Consider the following 26,081-nt stretch of genomic DNA (forward strand, 5'->3'; position numbering starts at 1 on the left):
TGCAAATATAATTCAATAACACATTAAGAAGATAGTAGGCCATAATTAAGTTGGTTTTCATCCCAGGAATGCAGGACTGACTCAACATAAAACATTATCAATAAATGTAAAGTACCTTATAAATAGAATTGTGGACAGAAATCAAATGATCATTTCAATAAATGCAAAACATCTTTATAATAAAAGTCCAGAAGAAACTGGAAACAGTTGGACTATACCTCAAGATAAGACAGACTGTATAAGACAACCCTGTGTCCAACAGTACTCTAACTGGAAAAATTATTCAGACATTTTCTTGCCAAATCTGGAACAAGTGTTCCCCCAGCTTTTCTGCTTTTATTCAATATAATGTATGAAGTCTTCACTAGAGCAACAAGAAGAAATGGCAGGGAATGGTAGCACATGTCTGCAATCATAGCACTCAAGCGGCAGAAGCAGGTAGATAGATCTGAGTTCAAGGCTAGCTTAGTCTGCATAGCAAGTTCCAGGGCAGCCGGTGCTACATAGTAAGACCCTGCCTCAAAACCAAAAAGACAACGAGGGGGCTAGAAGGATGGCTCAGCAGTTAAGGGAAAGTGAAGACCTGAGGTAGCTTCCCAGAAGCCATAGCAGGAAGTTTACAGGTGTGTGAGATTCTAGCTCTGGCCTCCACAGGTACATGCGCCCGCGCACACTCGTGCACACACACACACACACACATGCACGCACACATCATTTAAAATATTTTAAAAGAAAAAAGAACCATAAAAAGGAAAGTAGGAAAGGAAAACATCTATGAAAATGTCAAAGTATCTCTCCAGATGGCAAGATGCTATACTTTGAAAACCCCACAGACACCATGAGAAAACATTTAGACTGATAAACACTTTCAATAAAACTGCAAGATTCAAAAAATCAAGATACAGAAAACAGTGTGTGTGTGTGTGTGTGTGTGTGTGTGTGTGTGTGTGTGTGTGAATGTGTGGATGTGTGCATATGTGCATATGTGTGTGAGAGAGAGAGAGAGAGAGAGACAGAGAGACAGAGACAGAGAGAGAGAAACCACCTGGGAATAAACCCAATCAAGGGGAAAGAGCTCTACCATGGAAACGATGCACTTTTATACCCTTACTTAGACCAGGTCCACAGTCAACGCTCATCAGAGATGTAAGTGTTGTAGCTCTGAAGGGAAAGGTATCCTGGCAAGCAGGAGCCAATGGATACCACAAAGTCACACCATGCAACAAATCTCATACAAAAGTTTTTTTTGAGAGGGAAAAACTCAGGAGGGTAGTTGCCTCTGCTTGGGTGAGAAGCATCATGGGACCGTGCAGTAGGCAGAGTTTACATAGGCTTTCTTAGGAGGCAGAGCTGTCCATGGTGAGGATTTGATTCCTGAGCTTGAGGAGCTCAGGGATTGGAGGGTTTTCCTGTTCAGGGATTGGTGAGGTTTGTGGGAAGCTCGGGGACTGGTGGCTCTTTTTTCACCCCCTTTGCCCTGCATCGGACTCCTGGGTTAGACTGGGAAAACCTTCCCAGCCCCGGGTGGCTTTGGTTGAGGCACCATCACTAAGGAGCTGCTCAGGGAGGCTGGAGAGGAGATTGCACCACCACAGGCAGCTCCTGTGTTGGCATCTCACAGCAGCAGGATGAGGAGATGTTGCTGTCTTAGGTGCTGTCATTTTGGCAGATGCCACCATTTGACAGCTCCTGTGGAGGTTATACAGGCTGAGGCAGGAAGGAGGGGCCACCACTTTCACAGCTCTTGCTGCACTGCTCAGGGACCACAGTGCTCCCTTCTTCCATTTCTAGATTCGTGTTTATGAGCGCTCTCTCTCTCTCTCTCTCTCTCTCTCTCTCTCTCTCTCTCTCTCTCTCTCTCTCTCTCTGCCCTCCTCTTCCTTTTTCCTTCTACTCTTCTACTCTTCCTCTCTCTTTCTCTGTCTCCCCGCCTCTCTCCCACCTCACCCTACCCTTCTTTTTCTCTCTCACATACACACTTCTTTGAGATAGTTTCTTTCTATATAGCATTCACTGGCCTGGGACTCATGGGATTCTTCTTGCCTCTGTCTTGCAAATGCTGGGATTGTAGGCATCAGCTACTACATATGCTGCACACATTATCTTTAAAGTAAAACATCTCCATTTTAAATAAGTTAAATAATCAAAATGGCATTTTGGGAGAGTCATTGGAGTATCTTGTTTTATATGCTTTATAAAATATTTACATATAAAATAAAATGTGGAGTTCATGAAAACAAGTAAGTGCAATGAAAGAATGTAGTAACTTTATCGTACGCAATGCTGACTCTGGGAAACTTCACAAAACTTTTGTCTGAAACTCCTGATTGATAATAGTTGGCTATTGTACAATGAAAAACTAACTCTCATAATTTTTTATTTCACTTATTTCTCTCTATGTGGAAATTTTTATACATATATATGAATATGTAATATATATTCTTTTTTGTAATATCTACTCTTTTTAGACATAATTTGTAATATAAATATATGTCTATTAAGGATGAATATTTGAGTTTGCTCTGTTTTTAGAAACTAATAATTCTGAATACTTAAGTTATATAAGGGGATGAATAGGAAATTGATATTTTTTCCAAAAATCAATACCTCAATGAGCTCTTTTTTTACTTTTAATTGCTCCTTCAGTAATGAGCAGATTACCTGTCTCGGTACATTTCCACAAACACAGAGTCTGCTGAATACCAATGGCAAATTAGTAGAGCCTTTGTCTGATGAACATTTTAAGAAGATTGGCAAATTTCAAAATTATTATAGCTAGTCTCATACACTTGCAGGGTTTTGCCATTTGCTCTTTTTAACTCTTATTTTGTACTCTGGAGTAAGAGAATATCCATTTGCTGGGTGTGGTGGCACACGCCTTTAATCCCAGCACTCGGGAGGCAGAGGCAGGAGGATTGCTTTGAGTTCGAGGCCAGCCCTGTCTACAAAGTGAGTCCAGGGCAGCCAAGACTACATAGAGAGACCCTGTCTGGAAGAGAGAGAGAGAGAGAGAGAGAGAGAGAGAGAGAGAGAGAGAGAGAGAGAGAGAGAGAGAGAGAGAGAAATGAATATCCATTTAAATATAAGTAAATGAAAGGTCAGTCTATTTTTCCAAAGTAGCAAGTGTCATATATTTGATTTGGGTCTCCAACTGACACTCCTTGTTTGGTTGGTAGTTTGTTTGTTTTTTCACATCAAACTAATCTAAAAATAAATACAAAAGTTCTGCCTTAAAAACAAAAAAGATGACTATGTGTTATGGTCTTCAAATACATCTTAAAGGATTCTTACTGGGGGATTTCACAACATACTTATCTAAGAAACATTCCTCTACCTATAGATTACACATTGAGCTTGTCTGCCCTGACTAGAATTTTTAATAGTATTCCTCACATGCTGCTATGCTTATATTTAAGTTGTAGACATATACATTGTCAGGAGTGTGATCTCCTTATACCTTATCTGTATAAGTAAACGCTACATTTAACACAAAATAATCAGTGGAGGAATGCTGAGTAAATGTATCAACTGTCAATAAAGCGCTATTTAGCCAATCAGCTGGGCAGAAGGACAGGAAGTGGAAGGCAGGACTTCCTGGGAGGGGAAGAAAAGTTTGACTGTTGAGGGAGGACTGGAAAGCATTGAGGAGGATGAGGGGAGAAACTGCCTAGCACCATCATAGTGGCAAGTGCTTAGGGTATAAGTAGGTTATGAGGTTTTGAGTAGTTTGCTTATTTTATGGATAGAATTGTTTTAGTTAGATTCTGCCCAGCACGTAGTGCTGACAGTTTAAAAGTACACTTCAGATTCTGTCATTATTTAGCCTTCTTAGGCCAAACTAATACAAATGTATTCTAACAATAACCATAATCAACAAGTGGATATTTTAAAAACTTACATAGCTCTTGGATTCATGGCACAGATGGATTCTGAGCAGTGGCACTTCACTGGGTCGTCGTATGATATTCCCAGGCTGAGCCCCAGCATCTGGGTGACGATGACTGAAAATGTCTCCAAAGTCATGTTCTTGGGATACTAAAGTGGCAAAGAGGTTCCAAAAGAGAAGACACCATTGAGTGATAAAAGTACTTTCCAAAGCTGGAACATTTTCAGTTTGCATCAAACCCTTCATAACAACAAACGTGACTCCTCAAATGGGCGGGGACTAGAAGTTCCTCTTAGGAAAAGTACCGAGATAGGAGCCACCTGTCAATGTCAAGCTCCATTCATTTCCCACTTTTCATCTCTATTCTCCTCCATCATTTTATTTCTATATCTATCCCTCTCTTAATTAGAAAGAGATTATAAGGTTTAATATAAATACTTATATATGATGTGTGTGTGTGTGTGTGTGTGTGTTCCTCTGCCTTTTTAAGCTTCAGTACCATGGCTTTCCAAAAGTTAAATGTAAATACTTTGTAAAAAAAGCCCCACTCTTTGAGTGTCTCTCCACAGTGATTTTCTTTTCCTTTTATGCCCTCTCTCAGCCACTCAGTCGTAGGTTCTTATCTAGACCTGGCCAACAAACTTTGTAATAATTGTAACTCCTCCATTATCTTAATAACTGCATCTCACATCCTTCTTAAGGACTGAGTAAGTCCATACCATTGTGATTCCTGCAGAGTAGTGGGCAGTACACATCTTCCCAGGATACGTTGCTCCCATGTAATTCGGGTACTCGTTGTAACTAAATACATAAGCACACGTTTGTAATTAATCCTAATGGGCAGCCTACCTGTAAGAATTCCTGAAAATTTAAGGCTCTAATTCAGAAAATTTCTACTCTGAAGTAAGTCTGGGCTTAGAGGCTAAATACTTCACAAATTGTTTGAAATTTGCAAGAGTCTCACGAAAACTGGGCTAAGGGATCTTGATCTACAAAATACACAAAGCACCCATGTTTCTTCTGTTGGTCATGCTGCTCTCTCCTTAGACCCAGCTGACCCAAACTACCACCAAATGGCAACAATCAAGCTTGCTGCATAGATTAAAATGTGTTGCTAGCAATTCTAATCTGAATGCAACTATAAATGTATAGCCACCATGTATCATCTTTAAACTAACATTTTCAAATAATGCAGAAAAATCTATCCGTGGAAGTCCTTATAAACAGCCTTTGCCAGCTGTGTCAGCACATACTTTACCAAATGAATCCTGGACCTTTCTTAGCGTCTGAGAGCCAGACTCTGCCATGATACAGTGCAGGCTCTCATTCTGTTTCTGACCCTAAAAGCCCTAAAACGGAGGAAGCTCTGTAAATTTTAGTCTATCGTTTTACAAAAGATTAATAGGCTCACAAGCAAGTGTTGTTCATCTATTTTCATCGCCTGGCAGTTGGAAAGCACGAGGCTTGAATAAAACACACGAGCAATCAGAAATGAGGAACAGCTCCCTGAACTCAGCTAGCTCACAAGTCTTTTGCTCTCTTCATAAAGTATCAAACGTTCTTACATGAATAAGTATGCAATATCATGAGGTCTTAGGGTAAGGTAAGATTGCTTCCATTCTAAGAATCTACGCAGTAATTCATCTGCTTCGCCAACTGTAGAGATCTTGTTTTTATCTGACCACAGCTCCAACGAGGACAACACAATTGTCACATTGAGCTGGGTAAACACCTAGAAAACAAAAGAAGTGAAGATACACAAAGTCAGTCTCGTATTGTATAATGCCCTGCCCCAGAAAATATTTTGAAATTTTCACAAATTCACTCTCTGTTTATAGGAATGACTTAAGTATTCAGAAATGCCACATCAAGCTAGTGCAGATGATAATTTCAAAATTACAATTTCTGGGATTAAAAAGAAAACTACTTACTGAATTCATAAGGCTGATAATTTCGATGATTTTATTTGTTACAATCATGCTGTCAAAGCCCAAGTAATCATACTAAAAGACATAAATAATTTTATAGTTAAAATACTGTTTTGCATGATGTTTTTGATATTTGTATCTACTATCTGAAGTTTGAGGATGATGTAGAGTTCAGTGTTTCAAATGAGCTACACAATTCCCAAAGTGAGACTATTACAGAGCACTTGTACACAAATGCACATACACGTTCACACATGTAACACATACACACATATACAGACACATACTCACTCACTAGCAGGCACATATGGAAGTGTTGAAATATGGATGGACCCAGGATAACATCTTGTAGGCCCCATCATTTTAAATGGCTCCTCTGGCCCTTCCCAGAAGTCTAACAAATCAAGTATTGGCCCATTCCTCAACTCTTCTTACTTCTGACCTCAATTCTGGATTCCTGGCGAGCCCCACAATGCTGAGAATGGAGCTGCTCGTGTGTCATTTGTGTTCTCTGTAATATTCCACAAGGGTGATAATCAAATATGTACCACCAGACAGAAGCCTGAAAAATGCCCTCATCCTTTAAAGCCATATAAATTGGCTGTTTATGGAAGTCAAGGATCTGGAGATGCCTTCCTGTCAGGAAACAAGGGTGTAGGAAAGATACAGCACCACCCGCCTGTGCTGTACAGCATGAGCAGGTAGGCTGGCCACTGCTGTAAGACTAAACACACTCTGGATTTCCTAGCATATCCTCTTGCTCTACAGGCTTGCCTGGCTTGTCTCCTATGGCTTCACGCCAACAATTTGGTTTTCAGTTCGCAAATCGTTATACCGTGCCGTCTCATACAGGAAGTGAAAAAAACTGGGATATTTTAGTCGCCTCTAGCCACTGGCATCACACATTCACAGAAAATATTTAAAGAGGACTCACGCCAAAGTGCATCAACATTTTGAAACTCTTAAAATATTTTTTTAAGATTTATCTATTTTTCTATGTGCATAAGTATTTTTTCCTGAATGTGTATTTGTGCCCAGCATGCATGCCTTGTGCCCTCAGAGGTCAGAAGAGGGCACTGGGTCCTCTGGGACTAGAGTTTCAGATGGTTGTGAGTCATTGTGTGTGTGCAAGCCTGAGTCTCTCTAGAAGAGAAACAATTTATTCTTCACTGCGGACCCAACTCTCCAGTCCCACACCAAATATATAAAAGAAAAACCAAAGTACCTACCAAAGTTTTGTCCACCACAACAGTCATCTCGAGATAAAGGGGAAATGAGCTTCTTAAAGATGATTCTGGCTAGAAGAGAATAAAAGCACGCAGACATTTACATTTTCACGGCACGTTTACTTAGAGCTCTGTGTTGAGCTGCCAGGGGAACACTCATGGCCAAGTGCTGGTGGGGTTGTGCAGCTGGGAACACTAATGTCTGGTGCCTGAGTGTTAGAGCATCGAGTCTGGTAACGAGAACACGGATCGTGCAGCCTCCCAGTCGATCAGCAGCATGCAACTTGCAAATGCCTCATACACTAAAATTGGAACAAAGCACCATGCACTTTTAAGCATCTATTTGATCTGATAGAGACTGTAGAGATGTTGAAGACTAAGAAACTACAGCTGTGTTTCACCCCTTCCTCGAACCACATGCTTTGCAATACAACAACTAAACACCTTTCAAGAGGCGAGTCGGCTTCCCCTGGCTCCTCATCAAAGCTGCTGGTCAATAACTGCAAAGAAAATGCCTCCTCTGACTGCCATGTGTGCTTTCTGGGAACATCCTGCCATCCCAGTAAGAAACACAGGGAGATACTTTAGGGAATGGAACAGGGCATTCATTGCTTAAGTGGAAAACAGAAAATAAAAACAGCTAGCAACTGTTCGGTGAAATTTCACCATGGAAACCCAGCTCGCTGGCATCCATGGGGGTGGCATTCCATTTTCTGTGTTACTTGATACCAGAGATGGCAACTGCCAAGTTGCTCTCAAAGGATTATGGCTACGCGCTTGCGCTGTCTGTTGCCTTCCTAAAGGGTTTGCCCAGAGAGCATTCCAATTTCTCGCCATGGAACTTTCACAGAGTAGACTTGTAGAAGACATTTGTAAAAATATTTCAAGGCAAATACATTAGCTGCTGTCTAGAACAAGGCATGAAAGGAAGGCTGTGAAACAACATGGTAAAGAGGCTGAAAAGGATAGCATAAGGTGGGTAGACAAAGAAAGGTTTTGAAAAGCTCAGGTATCCACACTGGGCAAACTCTAGAAGGTCACACACATGCCCAAGACTAAACACAAGCTGTGAAAGACCTTGAAATGTTACGAAGATTTTTTTTTTTGCCCTGGAAAACTGTGGGGCTCTGTGCAAACAAGAGTGAATCCCAAGACGCCGTCACAAATAACCAAAATAAGCATTATGAATATACCTAAACTCAGTAAGTCTCAAGAAACCACAGGAGCTCCAGCCTTCTCCTTCCCTTTTCAACTGGCCATATCACAGCCTTTTTTCATGCAGGGACTCTCCAGCTGCCCAATGTGGTCCCTAAGTAAGCTACTTGCATGCATGTTCCTAGCCTCCTGCAATTCAGGTCACCCCAAAGCCCTGTGGTTGCACACCAAGGAGCATCATATCCTTCCAGCTCCACTCCCCAACCCCTCTCTTTAAACACACACACACACACACACACACACACACACACACACACACATGCACATGCACACACAGAGAGAGAATCACAGTAATTATTACATTTATTTCAACAATAATTCTAAATATTAATGGTCTACATTTCCCCAATAAAAAGACACAGACTAACAGATTGGATTAAAAAATGGGATACATCTTTTTGCTTCTTCCAAGAAATGCCTCCTGATCAATGACAGACATTACCTTAAGATAAAAAGGACAGAAAAGGTATTTCATGTAAATGGAGCAAAGAAACACATAGACGTAACTATTCCAATAGCTGGTGAAGCAAAACCAGTCAGAAGAGGCAAGGAGGGACACTTCATACGTGGGATAAATCTATCACATGCCTTTATCCCAAGGCTCAGAAGAATGGACAGAAAGACTGCAAGAGCCAGATTTGGTAGGTGACTATGAGGAAACAGTTTTTCTTGGGAGGGGACACAACAGAACAGTTGCACATACAGACTCAGCAGTTAACAAGACTTGGGTTAGCACAAGCCAGACAAAATTCCAAGGTGGAGGGAAAGGGTAAGTACAAAAATCTACCCCTAGCTGAGAGCTAGTTGCTGGGATAATGTGGCAATGCAGTACTCTGAAGATGTTTTTTATAGTTAAAAAGACTAGACTGTTTGCTGGGCCTCACAGCCAGAGTTTATATTGTACCATGAGGTCACTTAAGACTGCTGTCCCACTGTGTACTCAGCCTGTCTGTTTAACCTGTCTTTAAGACAACAATGTAGGAGACACCCTTATTTGCCTGGTAGTGCATATGGAACCAGCTTGTATAGCCTAAGGTAATGCAAAGCTGAAATGTTAAGTTAGGCACTCTCTATGCCCCTGACCCAGATAGTGCATGTGTGGCATTTGCTGAAAGCAGCAAATAGAGAGGTTGAAAGGTAAGATCCTAAAATCTATCATAAAGACGGATGCTGTGTAGGGTCACAATTACCAACTGGTATGCTTCAAATGATTCTGGCAATGTGCAATGACTTTGCTGTGTAAATCTCCTATCTGCCTAAGAGCTACATTTGCAGTCTCCTGCCTCTGTTTAAACTGTTTGAAGTATAACTTGGGGCCCAGGGCCTGGAAGAGACTTAAGGATGGCAGTGTATGCAAAATGCATAAGCCTAAGATGTATATAAGCTAACAAAATCTTTGTATACTTATAATATATATTATAACTATGTGTTACATATTTATTAATTATATATATATATGTATGTATATAAACATACTTGGTTGAGCATAACCAACAGTTGGCCAGGCATTTAAGTAAAGAGATTTCCCTCATTTCTAAGTATGTGGAATGATTTCTCACTGGAAAGGCATAGTATTTCTATAATAGGTGTATGTCCATGTCTGTGGCTATATATATACATGTAAACACATGAAAGTCAAAGGAAGACATCAATTATTTTCCACCTTATTATTTAAATGTCCCTAGAAGAACTGTCCGGCATGACCCTACCCAGGTAGATTTTTCAGGGCACACCTTGTGCTCTTGAGCAAACAGTTATTTACATCAGCATGAGCTGGTCCAATCCCACCTCTCCTTCAGACCTACACCTAGGAAGAATAACCATGTCCTTGTCCAAGGTGTGGCCTGGACAGTCAGCCTGGGCATTTCAGTTATATACATATTTAACTATGCTAATGTTGATGCAAAACTCGCTCTTTTATCTCAAAGGGAATAAGAGTTAGTTTCTTTTGGAGCCATTTTGAGTGACCACAGCCCAGGAACACAGATTTAGATTACCCCAAGTTTCATGTTTCAATGTGGAATCAGTTTCATGAAGTTTTTTATATTTTCAGAGAAGAAAATTCTTAAATCAAGGTAACTTTAAACTATACTGTGGGGTCCGTAAGAAAGGTGAGTACAGGATGAAGATGGGAAAAGCTTCTCTGCAGGCCCAAGATGCTCTCCGATGTATTTAGCCTTAGCGTTGATGGAAGCTAGTGGTCTGCCAAGTTACAGATCCCAAACACTTTCTATTTAGTCACAAGATGGTAGTTCTAACACAGAGGCAGAGAAGGAATAACTGTTCCCAGGCTAGACCTAAGATAAAGTAACCAGGCTTTAGACCTGCAACTCTCTAATCTCTGGACAGTACTGAAATTCTTCTCGTCAGACAATCGGTCTCTGCAGACATTGCTTCTTTTCAGATATTTTTGTGCATGATAATAAGAATAAAAACAAACAAACAGAGAAAACCCCTAAAACTAAAACAAACTGAACAATACAAGGTAGGTGATAGGATGTGGCTCAGGGGAAAACTGTATACACACACACATATGCGTGTGTGCATGAGTGTGTGTGTGTGTGTGTGTGTGTGTGTGTGTGTGTGTGGTTTACTTTTTAATTGGAACAAACAAGTGCTTTGAAGGTAAAATAATACAAAACTCACTTTTTTGTTGACAAAAATGTCATAGTTCATTGGCATCTCTAAGTTTCTTCTATTTTTGTTAAAAATTGTTAATTCATTCTCTCTGTTCCCTAATTTATAAACAATATGCTGGAGTGTACTCGAAGATTCCAGGGGCTCGATTCCATAAGACACATTTTCAAACTGCAGGATTCCTCTGCAAAATTAAGAGTAAAGCTGTTAAGTGCTTTTTATAAAATCTTTCTTATGAAATTCTGAGAGCATCCAATAAAAACAATCAAAGTCCATCACTTTGACTCAAAACCTGTCTTAGAAATGACTTTTAAGAGAAAAACAATTTCTCTAACACAAAAAATCCTATTTTCCATTTCTTTGTTGTTGCTGTTAATTACTAATAGAAGAAGTTGTTAAAGACTAATAGAAACTAGTTTTAACTTCCTAGGCTCACAGTGTGACAGTAGTCAACTAATTTCCATCTGCCTCAGTCAGGGACAGCTTAGTAGTACACAGCAAACTGAGATGTTAATACATTTCTCTCTAGTTTGCAGAACTTTGAAAAGCTGGTTACATAGCTTTTATAATAAAAAAAAAATGTACATCAGCAATCGTACTAATGAAAATGAAACGTAGCAGTGTTTGCAAACTGATACTTATTCATTTTGGTTGGACGTATAGTTTGAACAAGGCATCAAAAAGCAGGATTCTGACGAGGCAATCAGTTTGCAGACCCCTGCTTCCCTGAATTGAGGTAGCCCAGTATGTCACTTCCGCATGAGAAACTGGCTTCAGGTTTGAATTTCAGGGCTTCACACAGGAAGCTCCGAAAATATACACTAAAAACGGAGAAAGACTGAAACCTCTCCAAAACATAAAAGAAGAAACCAAATAGTTCAAGAGTTAAAGAAAGTACTGTTATTATTGCAACAAAAAAAAAGAGTATTTAATTAATAATTACAAAGATATGACTTGTCCCCTTGCTGTAAAGATAAATTTCATGAGAAAAAGCAAGATTCATTTATTTTACTTTTATCTCCAAACACTAAGATACATGGTAGGTATCGTAAAAATTCTATTTGTTGAAAAAACTAATAAGCCATTTTAAACCTTGCTCTGGCAACCCAGGACATTCTATTGACTTTTCTGTTGTTTAAAAAAAAAGAAAAAAGTAAGCTGAGAGTAAGACTATGAGGAAGTCTAAACCCTCCAGAAGTTAGATTATCTCAGGTCTGCAAAGTAAGGGAGAGAAACGCCAGACCACTGGGACCCTGTCTGGTGAATCGGTGAGAGATCTGCCCCAGCTGCGCAGGAGCAGAAGCCTAATGCCTTCGCTGTGGCCAAATATCACCGCCAGAGGGGGAGAAAACCAGTAACCTCAGTCCGGAGCACGTGCTGAGGGTGGCAACGGAGTTCGGGTAGCCTTTGATGTGTCCTTCATAGTAGCACTGATCCTGGGGATAAGGAAGAGGGAAGCGGTTAGCGAGGAACTCGCGAGACTTTCAAGTTACTTCCTGCTTTGAAAGTAGACAGACCTGGCTGGATACTGCTCACAAACCCATGATCGGCAACAGCATGCATAAAGCGATACTCAGAAACTCTCCTGGGAGCCCTGAAAATTATCACAATGTGCTGCCTAGGGAAGCGCATTACTGCGCAAGGCTCTGGAAGCTTGAAGGGCCAGGAGTGATACAGAAAGCATTTCACTTTCAAAGACAGAAGCAGGGGGCCAGGGGCTGGAGAGATGGCTCAGTGGTTAAGAGCACTGACTGACTGCTCTTCCAGAGGTCATGAGTTCAATTCCCAACAACCACATGGTGGCTCACAACCATCTATACTGTGATCAGATGCCCGCTTCTGGTGTGCAAGGGTACACGCAGGCAGAGCACTGAATACATAATAATAAATAAATAAGGGTGGATCAGCAAGGTCAGTGGAGAGGCAGAGAACACAGGTGGAAGACAGGGTAGGGCTGACGTATGTGTGCAGTGGGGACAGTGGGTGCGAAAGGTTTTGATCTGTGCTTCTCTGCACTCATGCTTTTAGCAAGGTTACTTTACTTTCACTCACCTTCCTCTTCTCAGGAAGGCTGGCTGCCACAGTAGCCTACAGGCAGTACCCAGGAAAGGCCCTCAGGCCACTAATTTAACTCCACCAAGAAGTGTGCACTGACTGAGAACTACTTTAAGCGCACCCCTATGGGTCCCGAAAGTCTTGTGCATAGAGACACCATTCACTCAGCTCTTTTAAAGTTTTCTGAAATTTCATAAAAATAACTTAGATCTTACCGGGATGTCTGAAGAATGAGAACTCATAGATCCTTGATTATACAAATAAACCATAAAATGATCTGCTAAAAAATATCTAAGTACAGAAAAGAGAGAATTCTGAGTTACTCTTTTACAAACAACAGAGCAGCCATCGGTAAATTCTCCCCCCCCCCCATATTTCTGTAAATAAAACTTTATTGGAACACAACCATGCCCATTAACCTGAGTGTGCTCTGGGGACATTCTAGCTACAACAGCAGAGATAAGTAGTTTGGGCAGAAATTAGAGGGCCTTAAAAACTAGCTCAATTCTCTAGAGCTTTAGAAAAAAAGCCAACTTTTAACATAACGGTAGCATTTCCTTTGACACGCATTACACTTTATGCAAAATAATACACATTTCCTTAAAATAATTTCCCCAACTTAATGTGTTCCTTTTATTTTTCAAAAAGACTTACTTTCTTATGTGTATGCATGTGCTTTAATGGATTTATGCACCAGTGTGTGTATATTTATATATTATATGACATTATATTATTATATTTATATTTATAGATATATATTACATTTTATAATTATATGTTGCATTTATAAGTATATATAATATAAATCTGTAAAATTTATGACAGTATAGTATATATTTAATATATATTATGTAACTTATTATATGATATATTATATCCCATACATACTATAATCTATGGTATATATAATTATATTATGTAATTAAAATATGGAATATAAAATATATCATAACATTATAAACAATACATTATATAGTCTGTATATTAATACAGAATCTATTAGATATAAATATGGATGGTTTTGATAATGTGGTTGAAGAAAAGTCCTATTATCCTTAGCGTATACACTAAAACTCAAGCCTGAGCTCAACACTCTTGTGGTGCCACACTCCCCACACAGTACGTTGTTTCAGTTTTACTTTTCACCCTCCCTCCAGCTTAAGTGAACACCCAATCTGCAGCTTTCGGGTTCTCCACTGAACCTGGTCTCACACAGACTGGCAGTGGCGCCCTCAGCTGTCAGTCAGGCCTGAATGGCAGGCTGCAGTTAAGGATGAGCACCTGCAAGGCTTCAGCCCTGGTGGCTCGCTGGACACCGTCTTTCCCTCACTGTTCATGAGCTCACCCTTCCTCCAGCTTTCTTCCTGCCTCTCTGCATCTGTACACATTCCTGCATCTCAATACTGCCCATCCTCTCTGCATGTTTCTATGGCATCCAGTTACATTGTCTTTCTTCTCACACTGAGTATTCAGTCCAGCCCCTACTGGGCATATTTTGGTTGTGTCAGGGATGGTAGAAGCAGTAGACAATTGGCAGCTCTAATGAGAGCTATATATACTATTGCTCTTACACTCCACTGCTCTTAGAGGTAAACAGTTTCAAAGAAATAAAATGAAATATCAAGCTAAAGAATTTTTTTTTAAATCACCTTTTCTGGAGGTGCACAGTGTACCGCTTCTTGTTTATTGGAATAACATAGGATATCTGTTCCTGGAGAGGGCAGAAAAACTGAGAGTGAGGACAGATTTCAAGGTGAACCAAACAGCAACTCAAAATCAACCAACCCCACACCAAGCCTGTTTCAAATAACTGGTAAACTCATCATAGGCTGCCTGTGTTGAAAATCCACAGCAAAATATTTCAGATGTTTAACTTTTCATATAACCCTTCATTGCCACACAGACAAACCACTCGTGATATACACAAGATTAGAACTCCCCGTGTCACTAAATCCTAACCACCTATGAAAGAACATGCTGTCCGCAGTCTCTTCCTAGCTGCACAGAAGCAGGAAGCACCCCATCTGTTCCCTACATAGTTTGCAGACGAATCCTTTCTCAAAACAGAAACAGAACGGTTGTGGGAAATTGAGTTGCCAGGGACAGTTCTTCACCTGTGCTGCCATGGCACGCCACAGCATATGTTCCCTTCACTTGCTGAATAAATGGAGAGCTGGAGTGAGGCCGTGGAGCAAGCAGACGGGTCCGTCTACGGAGGCCACAGGCAATCCGCTGAATGATGATAAAATTATGTTTAAGCTTCTAACAGATGGCAAGTGAAGACGTTTAGTGACTAAGGAATTCCACTTCTGGGAAGAGAGCAAGATGGTAGCTGAATAAAACACTTCAGAGGCCATTTTCCCACAGAAATATCTGCCTTCACGCAGGAGAGCCAAGAAAACCAAAGCAGGGGCAGACCTGAGTGCCTGGTTTTACCATTATGAAAAGATGTACCACAGAAGGCAGGAAGGGAAGAGGTGCCTACCTCACAGCGCACCTTTCACACATCCAGACAGCACGCTGTGGAGAGGCTCCCTGCTTGCGGGAGGGAAGAGGGGCTAACTTCAGACCTTCATACTAAAAAGTAGAGGGCCAGGGCTGTGAACCCAGACCTGGGCAGAACCATGGGTTCCCGATTCCAGGTTAGCATTTTCAGACTGAGCTTCTAGATGCACCTTAGCGAGAAGCCAGGAACAGCTTTCATCAGGTGTGGCGAATCAAGGTATAAGAAACACGAGACTCTGCCTGCAGGATTGGCAAAAGCACTGGGTTTCATCTTGGAACCCAGTACCAGACCTGACTGCACAACCCAGCACCAGAGAGACCCTAATGGCCCCAGTGCTTTTGATTTATTCAGTACTCATATCAAACAGACTTTCTTCAAAATGCATGGCATCCTATACAATAAAGCAAGTCTTTAAAAATACAAAATAAAGGGTTGGAGATAATGGCTCACAGTTAAGAGCACTTGCTCCTTAGAGTGCCCAGGTCTGATTCCCTGTATCCACACAGTGGCTCACAAGCATCCATACTCCATTTATAGGGAAACTGATGCCCTAGTCTGACCTCTGTGGGTACCAGGCATGCATCCAGTACACAGACATATATGCAGGCAAACAACTTTACACATAAAATAAATACATCCAAAATAAATACAAGATGAAATTGAAAAAAAAAAAGAAATTGAAACACTCTTCTTGAAACTTAACAGATCATAATGGAATAAATCAGAAATCAGCAACAGGAGAAAATTCAGGAGCCATAGAAGCAAATGAAGATTAAGTAATAGAATTTAAAATAATGCATGGGCTATTGAAGCAATTAAAGGGATTTCAAAATCCTACAATGAAAATCCAATCTATAAAATCTAAGACATGCAGCAAAGGTGGCTCTCAGTTACTCTTCTGCTGCTATGAAGACACCATGATCAAAGCAACTTAGAGAAGAAAGAGTTAAAAGTTATTGTGGCTTACAGTTTCAGAGAGTGAGTCCATGACTACCATGTTGGGCAGCATGGCAGCAGGCAGGCAAGCAGGCATTGCACTGAGAGCCCACACCCTGAGATGACCAACCACAAGGCAAGGAAGTAACTGGCAATGGCGTGGGCTTTTGATACCTCAAAGGGCACCCCCAGTGACACATCTCCTCCAACAAGGCCACACCTCCTAATCCTTCTCAAACAGTTCCACCAAGTGGAGACCTATAGTATAAAATATTTTATGTACCTCACCCTTTAAATGACACTAAGCCCTTCAGGGTCAGTTGGCTCTTGGACTTCTGAGAACAAGAAAGAGTATAAAAAGCCAGCAGAGGCTGAGAGCTGGGAGAGAGTATAAGGAGAGAGGAGGAGGAGGAGCAAGTAGAAGGACTGGGGAGTAGGCAGGAGTAGGGTCCAGGAGACAGAAGAATGGGGTCAGAGAGGACAGTTGATACAAGAAGAAAGAAGACTGAGTATGGCTAAAGAGAAAAAGAAAAGAGATTGGGCAGAGTAAGAATAAGAAACAGTTCAAAGCGAATTGAGCTAGCAGAGTGAGAAGACAAGACAGTGGTGGCAGTTGAGCCAGGAGAAGCTGAGCTGAGCCGGAAAAGATATTAAGAGACGGTTGGGAGAACTCACAAACAAAGCAGTTAAAGAAATATAAAAAAGACTAAAAGCTACAGGGTCCAAGTATCTAAATATATGTCTGTGATGGCCATGTCATTCAAACAAAAACTTAACATTAACATCTTAACATTCTAGCTTTAAAAAAGACAGGTCTGGAGAGATGGCTCAGGGGCAAAGAGCACCTGATTCTCTTCCAAAGGACCTGAGTTCAGTTCCCAGAACCCACATTAAATGGCTCACAATTGCCTGTGATGCCAACTTCAGGGGATCTGACACCCTCATCTGACTTCTGTGGATACCTGCAGACACATGGTGCACAGAGAGAGGGAGAGAGAGAGAGAGAGAGAGAGAGAGAGAGAGAGAGAGAGAGAGAGAGAGAGAGAGAAATCTTGGAAAACATTGTTGATTTAAAGAAAAATCAGAAGGATCCCAAATAACAACCTAATGATTTGTGTGAAAGTCTTGTTAAAAACAAGTACAACCAAACCAAAATTGGAAGCAAAGAAATAATATCAGAGCTAAGATTTTAAAAATTAAAAATAAAAAACTATTCAATCATTCAATTGTTAAAACAAAGTCAAATTTTGGAAAAATATAAAAAATAAAGATTGACAAATCCTTAAACTGAAAAATAAAAATAGAGGAAAGATGCAAAATAATAAAATTAGAGATTAGAATGGGATGAAACAACAGATACTACCGAGATCCAAAAAGACTGTTGGGAAATATTTAATATATTTCAATACATTCCTACAAATGAATAAACTTATAGATCAAATATGAAATTAAAAACTCTATCAACAGCAAAGAGAGACAAAAACAAGACATTCTGCCAGGCCCTTCAAAAGAACTGAGCATCCTCCTCAGATGTCGGTACAGTGGAGAAGGGAAGTGTGCTTCTGTGCTCGTTCACAAAGCCAGCATCAGCATCATCTGGACACCCAAAGGCAGCTAAGAAAACTACACACCGATTCTGTTGACGACTAGAGATGCAAAGATCATCAATAAAATACTTGTAAATGGCACCCAGCATCACGTTAGAAGCATCATATATTGTGATCAGGTTAGTCTCATTCGAGCAATGTAAAGGTGGCTCAAGAAATATAGTAGCAAAGGCGAAAGTCACGTGACCAGGGCTCAAGGCTGAAGCATGCACTGCTCTTTCAGAAGACCTGAGTTCTGTTCCCAGCGCCCTCGTCAAGTGGCTAAAGGTTGCGTGTAACTCCAGCTCCACGGAGTTCCAACCCCTCTGGCTTCCACAGGCATCCATTCATATGTGCACATACCCACAGACACACACACACAGTATTAGTTAGGGTTGCAATGGCTATGACGAAAAACCATGGCCAAAGCCAAGCTGGGGAGGAAAGGGTGTATGTGGCTTACACTTCCACATTGTAGTATGTCACTGAAGGGAGTCAGGACAGGAACTCAAGTAGGGCTGGAACCTGGACACAGGAGCTGACACAGAAGCCATCGAGGGATGCTGCTTACTGGCTTGCTCGTCATGGTTTGCTCAGTCTGCGTTCTTATAGAACCCAGGACCACCAGCCCAGGGATGGCCCCACCCACGTCAATCACTAATTAAGAAAATGCTCTACATTTTAAAAGTTCAGTCTCTGTAAAAATCTCAGGTCTCTTTCAAAATCAAAAAATCTCTTTTAAAAATTCAAAGTCTCAACTGGGCATCTTTGCACACACCTGTAACAGGGAGGCAGAGGCAGGCGAATTTCTGAGAGGCCAGCTTGATCTACAAAGCAAGTCCAAAACAGCCAAGGTTACATAGAGAAACCCTGTCTCGGAAACAAAACAAAACAAAGCCTCTCAACTGTGTGCTCCAATAAAATCAAAAAATATACATTAAATATGTCTTTACTTCAAAAAATAAGAACCAGGGACAGTCACAATCAGATCAAAGCAAAACCAAACTCCCACAGTGCAAACAACTTGAACGTCCAACGTCTAGGATTCACTCAGACCATCCCGGCTCCTCCAAAAGGCCTGGGCGTTTCTCTGGCTCTGCCCTCTGCAGCACACAGTTTGTCTCTTAGGCTCTGGCTGCCCCCACTCCACTGTTGGTGTGGTCATCCTGCAATACAGACATCTCCAAAATGCTGGGGTAATCTACCGAAACCGGGCTGCACTTCCACCAATAGTCTCTCCCAGGCTCCCTTCAGGGACTCCAGCCCTGCCACCACACAGTGTCAAACCCCAGCTGCTCACCATGTTCCCTTCATGTCTTTAAAACCAGTCCCACCTGGGTGACTCCTAACACTAACAAGTTCAGCTGCTGGTGCAAGGTGCAGCCTTGGCCGCTTCAGGACCACAGCTTCTATGTTGCCGACCCTGAGAAAACACTACCAGAAGGCATCACCTTGTGATGTTGGCCTCGTCTTAGTCACCTCTAATTTCTTAGCTCCAGCTAACCAGCATCTATTGTCACCATAAAACAAAGGGCCCTACTTTATTGGCTCTGGTCTCTTGTTCATTACAGTTGATTCTTCTTCAGCCCCAGACTCTTAACTCAAAATACGCATCATCCCCAAGACAGTTTTGTAAGTGAATTTCAAACATCCCTCTGAACTTCACAAGCCAAGCCTCCATCAACTCATTTCCTCTCAACACTCTTTTTTAAAGATTTATATTTATTATGTATACAATGTTCTGCCTGCATGTATGCCTGCCTGCCAGAAGAGGGCACCAGATCTCATCATGGATGGTTGTGAGCCACTATGTGGTTGCTGGAAATTGAACTCAGGACCTCTGGAAGGCCAGCCAGTGCTCTTAACCTCTGAACCATCTCTCTAGCCCCTCTCTCAATACTTTTATCTTCCAGTTGTACTTGAGCTCTTGTCCTGACTTCTTTCAGTGATGAACTATAAGGTGGAAATGTCAGCCAAACAAACCCTTTCCTCCTCAGCTTGCTTTTGGCCATAGTGTTTCATCATAGCAATAGTCACCTAACTAAGCAGAAATTGGTACCAGGATAGTGGGGGTACTTCTGTGGCAGACTTGTAAAAATGGCCATATTGCTGAAAATTATCTGCAATTAATAAAACCCCCACTAAAACTTCAGTGGTGTGCTTCATGGAAATAGAAAAGCAATTCTAAAATTCATATGGAACCACAAAAGGCTCTGAGTAACCAAAGCAATCCTGAGACAAGCAAGCAACCATGGAGGATTCTAACACCTGACTTCGAAGTGTACTACACCCCCATAGTGGTGTAGAGCAAACATACACACATAGACCAGTGGGGTCATAAGGAATACAAGACATATACATTGTGGGGGGGGGAGGGAACAGCGTCTGGGTATCCTTGTTTAGAAGTTCCTCAGAATACACCAAAGAGCTTAATGTGAAACCTTTTGGCGCCTGCGCCACCACAGTACCGAGTCAAGGGCGAGGGACTGCGTATTTAACTCACACACACGTACACACACAGCGGGTCCTTCATGCTAAAAGAGCGGCAGCAGCAGCAGCAGTTTTTATTCAGTGTTCAAAGAGCCTTCTTATAGACAGCAAAACAGGACTGCAACTCGCAGGTGAAATCTCTCAAGAGGTGATTGCACACAGGAGGAAAAGTCCTGAGAAGGGGAGGGGTGAGTTCTCAGAGCAGTAAACATGACTAGCTAACCAACATAAACACAGACATGGAAGCTGCTAGAAACAGGACATGAAACATTAAGACAGGCAGGCAGCCCAGTCGGTCCTGGTTCCTACAAAGCCTGAAACTTCAAAGTGATGTGGGAAAACACTTCAAGATAACGTCATTAGCAGGGATTTTCTGAGTAAGACCCCAATAGCTCAGGAAATAACAACAAAGATTGACAAACGGCATTGAGTGACATTCAAAGGCTTTGAACAGAAAGTAAACATACTGCGGAGTGAAGAGACACCAAGCACAGGAGCTCCAAAACATGGTTCTTTACTATTAAAATACCCATTGGCTGAGAGTCGTCTACATCTTCGGGTGCCACTCTTCTTACCTAACAACTCGTTGAGTTTCTCGCAGCTCTCCCATATATGACTGCAGGCGTTGTTCATGGGAACCACGGGCCATGCTTCCGTTCAGTGCCTTGCTATACCACCAAGCTGCTGCTCGCCATCCTGCCTACCACAAATGCTGGAGCACAATTATGTTCAATCTTCACAACCAAGACTCTGCAAGTGTGCCATTCCTGTGAAAAGGGTTCTCACCTCCACCTATGACCTCACCGGGAATCCTGTTGCTGCTCTATCGAGGTGCTAGTCATGACTACACACTCGCTCACTCTCTAAATGTTTCATCCTGGACCCTCATCAGAGCCTCAGCCAATGATTCAATCCCTTCAGACAATCTAGTATTTACTGCCGTCGCTCCACACAGTTCCAGACGAGTGTCCACGTTCTTAGGGATCTGTTACAAAACCTGGCCTAGTTCAGTTTCTGTTCTGAGGTGAATACCGACTAAAAGCAACATGGTGAGCACGGTTTCTTTCAACTCACAGTTTATAGCCCAACATCCAGGGGCGCCAAGGCAAGAACTGAGGCAGAGGCCACGGAAGGACACTGTTTACTGCCTTGCTCCAAGGCTTGCGATAGGCTACCTTTCTTATATAGCCTGGGACTTGCCATTGGCTAGGCCTGCCCACAGTGGGCGGGCCTTCCTACATCAATTAGGAATTAAGAACGCGCCTCACAGATGTGGCCACGGGCAATCCAATGAAGGCAGCTCCTCGTTGCAGCGTTCCTCTTCCCAGAACAGAGCTCTTCAACCCTCTTAACGCTGCGACCCTCTAATACAGTTCCTCATGTTGTGGTGGCCCCCCAACTATAACATTATTTTCATTGCTACTTCATAACTGTAATATTGTCACCGTTGTGAAACCTAATGTAAATATCTGTGTTTTCCGGTAGTCTTTAGGTGACCTCTGTGAAAGGGTTGTTCAACCCCCAGAGAGATCACAAGCCACAGGTTGAGAACCCCTGTCCCAGAGGTCAAGTTAACAACTGACTATGCCCTTAACCTCTTCTGTATCCTGGTGAACAGGAAACAAGCACTACAATGCATATAGCCACTGTCAATCAGCCTCCATGAGAGAAAATAGTTTCCTCACAGTTTTGGAGCACCACCCCCACCACCCCCTACCACTACCTCGCCATCCCGCAGCCCCACCCCGATCCCAGTTCCCCCACAAGGAGGACAGCACAGTCAAGCTCTGGGGCTGCTCCTTCTGCCTTCTGTTCTCCTGTAACTCTTGCTTTGCACACATGCGCCTGTGTAGTCTCTCCTCTTAGAAGTTGCGATGGTTAGGGATTGGGTTTTCGGTGTTAGTTTTATTATTTTTGTTTGGTTGTTGGTTATTGTTGTTGTTGTCAACTTGACACAAGCTAGAGGCATCTAGGAAGATAGAAACCTCCACTGAGAAAATAGCTCCATCAGATTAACCTGTAGGCAAATCAAATCTGTGAGGCATTTTCTTGATTAATGATTAATGTGGGAGGGCCCAGTCCGCTGTGGGCAGTACCCCGGGCAGGTACTCTTGGTTTGTATAAGAAAGCAGGCTGATGCCTTAAATCCCAGCACTCAGGAGGCAGAAACAGGTAAATCACTGTGCGTTTGGTGCCAGCCTCATCTATAAAACAAGGTGTAGGTAAGCCAGAGCTTCATAGTGAAACCCCATCTTAAACAAAACCAAGCAACAGAACAAAGCAGGCTGATCAAACCACGAAGGGCAAGCCAAAAAGCAGACTCCTCCTTGGGTCCACCTCGCTTCCGGCCTGCAGGTTCATGCTCTGAGCCCTTTCCCTGTTTTCCCTGCACCCAGTGGACCAGGACCTATAAGGTGTGATAAGAAACTCCTTTCCCCGAGCAGCTTCTGGTCTTAGAGTTCATCACAGCTGTAGAAAGCACGCTAAATGAGAAGTGCACTACTATTGGATTAATATCTTGTGGTGGCTTGACTAGGAATGACTCACTCAAATGTTTGAATGTTTGGCCCATAGGGAAGAGCACTATTGGGAGGTGTGGCCTTGCTGGAGTGGGTGTGGCCTTGTTGGAGGAAGTGCCCCACTGTAGGCGCAGGCTTTGGGGGGGGGGGTCTCCTATGTTCAAGCTCCGCCCAGTGTGGACTTGTAGACTCCTCCTGGGTGCCTTTGCATCCAGACTATAACTCTCAGCTCTTCCAGCACCATGTCTGCATATGTGCTGCCATGCTTTCCACCATGATGATAATAGACTGAACCTCTGAGACTGTAGGCCAGCCCCAATTAAATGTTTGTTTTTATTAGGGTTGCCCTGGTCATGGTGGCTCTTCACAGCAATGGAACCCTGACTAAGCAAGATCTCTACCTTAGGACCGCATTCAGCTTCAGGCCCATCCCTGAAGACTCCGTCTCCACATACAGTCACAACAGGAGCTCCTTAACACACTTCTTAAATACAAAACCAACCACAAGATCCATAAAGGGAAACTTGAGAAACTGTACATCATCAAAAGTGAAAACGTTTGTACTTCGAACATCTTCATGAAAGATTAAGCCATAAGTTGGGGCAACTCATGCATTGAACAAAGAACTAGAAAAGACTGTCTAACGAACTCTTAGGACTCAAAGGTGAGGAAACCATGACTTAAAAGTGGATGAATGATTTGAAGCAGCATTTGAGTGAAAGGTGCATTGATAGCTAGTGGGCTCTGGGAACCTGGCAGACACTTAAGAGGAGAGTGTGACTGAAAACCAAAGCAGCCCTCACCACAGCCAATGCCCATCATCACATCAAAAAGCCAGAATGCCTCCATATTACTCATGTGAAGTATAAGTTGATGTGCTCACACACACTGTGGAAAACTGCATAGCAGCTTCTAAATGCCTCAAGCATGAACCTATCTATTTCACTGCTAAGAGCATAGCCAGAAGGAAGAAACACAAGAGTGCATGCACTTATATTCATTAACAATTTTTCATAATAGCCAATATCCAAAGACAAGCCAAATGCCTATCCACGATAAATGGATAAATAAATGTGATGCCCCATATTTCTTTTAAGAAAGCAATGACCTGATAACTGTTAAAAGCAGATAAACCTAATTAAAATACACATGATCATCAATGGTTGCTGAGGTCTGGGGATGGGAAGAGACATAAACCACAACTGGGCAAGGGGACGATTTGGGGCAGAAGAATGTGCCATGTTTGCTGGCTGCATGCTCATAATCAAGGCGTTCATTATCACGGGCGAATTCTGCAGCATGAAAGTTGTGCTTCAGTAAACGTTAGTTATTCCACGTGTTGCCCCCATATGTGGAAATGGAAACTAGATCACAGATCTCATAGGAGAACGGAAGGGGGCTATCTGGGAGAAGAAGTACAACAGTGGGAAGGGGAAGAGGCAAGGAAGAGGCAGGGAAGAGGCAGGGAAGAGGCAGGGAAGAAATGGACAACTTTGTACAAGCAACATATGCTAATAAAAAATGTTTCAAAAGATGATCGCATGCTGGAGAGATAGCTCAACCGGTAAAATGCTTGCCTTGCAAGAACACAGACTGGTTTTTGAAAACCAGAGCACACATTTCAAAAAGACAGTTGTGATCAGCACGTGTTCATAATGCCAGTGCTGGGAAAGCTGACAACAGGTTTCCTGGGGCTCGCTGGGCAGCTCCAGGTCAGTACGGGATCCTGCCTCCCAAAACAATGTGCCAAGTTCCCAAGAAACTGGCCTCTGGATTCCATGTATAAACACATGTGCACACACGTGCATATGCACACACACACACACATGCACACACGTGCACATGCATGCACACAGATTTATCACCTATAAGGCAAGTACATTTAAATGTTTATTTTTAAAACTTCTAAAGACACTTAACATAACAAAACAACAACTCTAAATCAATGAATAAAATAAATTATTTTGCTTTCTAAAATATTAGCATAAAAATTCTCTTATTTGAGGTCTACGGGTACAGAGATGAAGCATAAGGAAAAAGATTCTTGTTAACAGGTATTAAGAAAATTGGCCATTTTGTAGAATATTATTCTCCTCTTGGATCTCCATACATCTCCTAATGTCAAGAGAGACACTTAGTTTTCTCTATTATTTTATATATGTAAACTGCCAAAAATACTATGAAAAATTGACAAATGGTTTTTTAAGCAGACCATCCTAACTTTTGTGTTTGCTTTTACCATAAGAGCCTTACATGCATTATCAGTAGTAATATTAGATACATATATAATACTACAATATGATTTATGTGTTTCATAGCTATGCAATACAAGTAAAAAAATTTTACATAATAATGTGTACTGTGAAAAAAAATGTTTCTTACGTCGGAGCTTGTTCCATCTTCAATTTTCTCTGGAGATACAACTTGCGGAAATGAACTTTGAGAATCTGAAAAGAGAATAAAAACAGTTAGCTTAGCAGCCTTTCCTTTCATTTAATTCAATGTTTCTTCCATAAGGTTTATGTAGCCAACATGAGTGGCTCATCACTGTGTGCTACGTTGGAAATTCTAATGCTCCCTTCATGGGTACATGTACTAAAACTGGAATTGGCCAGGGAAGAATTAGCGTGGCCTCTGTGCAAACGATATATTAATTCACAAAGTGTTCCATACCTAAAACAAAGCACACAAACATTGAAACCATTGACTTGGGAAAATAGACAAAATGGCCATGAAAGACGAAAGGAGGCACCCAGCATACTCAGAACAAAATAAGCCAATCAGAGGTCTCCTTCAAGAAAACCCTGCTAAAGTAAAAGAGTTAAAACAATAGATGAGAAAGTCCAAAGCCTGTCGGGAATAATGGACAGTAATGAATTAAAGGTAAGCTGTGGTCTAATGACTTTGTTGAACTTTTAAAACCAAGGATCAAGTGGGAATATTAGTATAAACGCATCATATACCGTTGTGGTTACGTTATTGTTAACTTGACACAGGCTGGGGCGGTCTGGGTAGAAGGAACTACGTAAGATTTGCCTGTAGACAAGTCTGTGGGGTATTTTCCTGATTAACAATTAATGGTATCAGCTCAAGCACA

At 41.8% G+C, this 26,081-nt stretch overlaps 1 protein-coding gene across 1 annotated transcript in view; it reads right to left on the minus strand.

Moving 5' to 3' along the window:
* Positions 1-25,650, minus strand: part of LOC127209823 (disintegrin and metalloproteinase domain-containing protein 32-like) — a 50,772-nt gene extending 25,122 nt beyond the window's left edge. The window contains exons 1-10 of the mRNA XM_051169465.1: positions 25,367-25,650; positions 14,597-14,658; positions 13,163-13,238; positions 12,252-12,328; positions 10,902-11,076; positions 7,044-7,112; positions 5,818-5,889; positions 5,452-5,618; positions 4,606-4,687; positions 3,899-4,035 (exon numbers count right to left, since the gene is read on the minus strand). Coding sequence (XP_051025422.1) covers positions 3,899-4,035; positions 4,606-4,687; positions 5,452-5,618; positions 5,818-5,889; positions 7,044-7,112; positions 10,902-11,076; positions 12,252-12,328; positions 13,163-13,238; positions 14,597-14,658; positions 25,367-25,477 — 1,028 coding nt within the window. The 5' untranslated portion in view covers positions 25,478-25,650. The remainder of the gene's footprint in view (positions 1-3,898; positions 4,036-4,605; positions 4,688-5,451; positions 5,619-5,817; positions 5,890-7,043; positions 7,113-10,901; positions 11,077-12,251; positions 12,329-13,162; positions 13,239-14,596; positions 14,659-25,366) is intronic.
* Positions 25,651-26,081: the final 431 nt, after the last annotated feature.

Source organism: Acomys russatus, chromosome 27 (genome assembly GCF_903995435.1).
Source record: "Acomys russatus chromosome 27, mAcoRus1.1, whole genome shotgun sequence".
In the NCBI taxonomy this organism is placed as follows: Eukaryota; Metazoa; Chordata; class Mammalia; order Rodentia; family Muridae; genus Acomys; species Acomys russatus.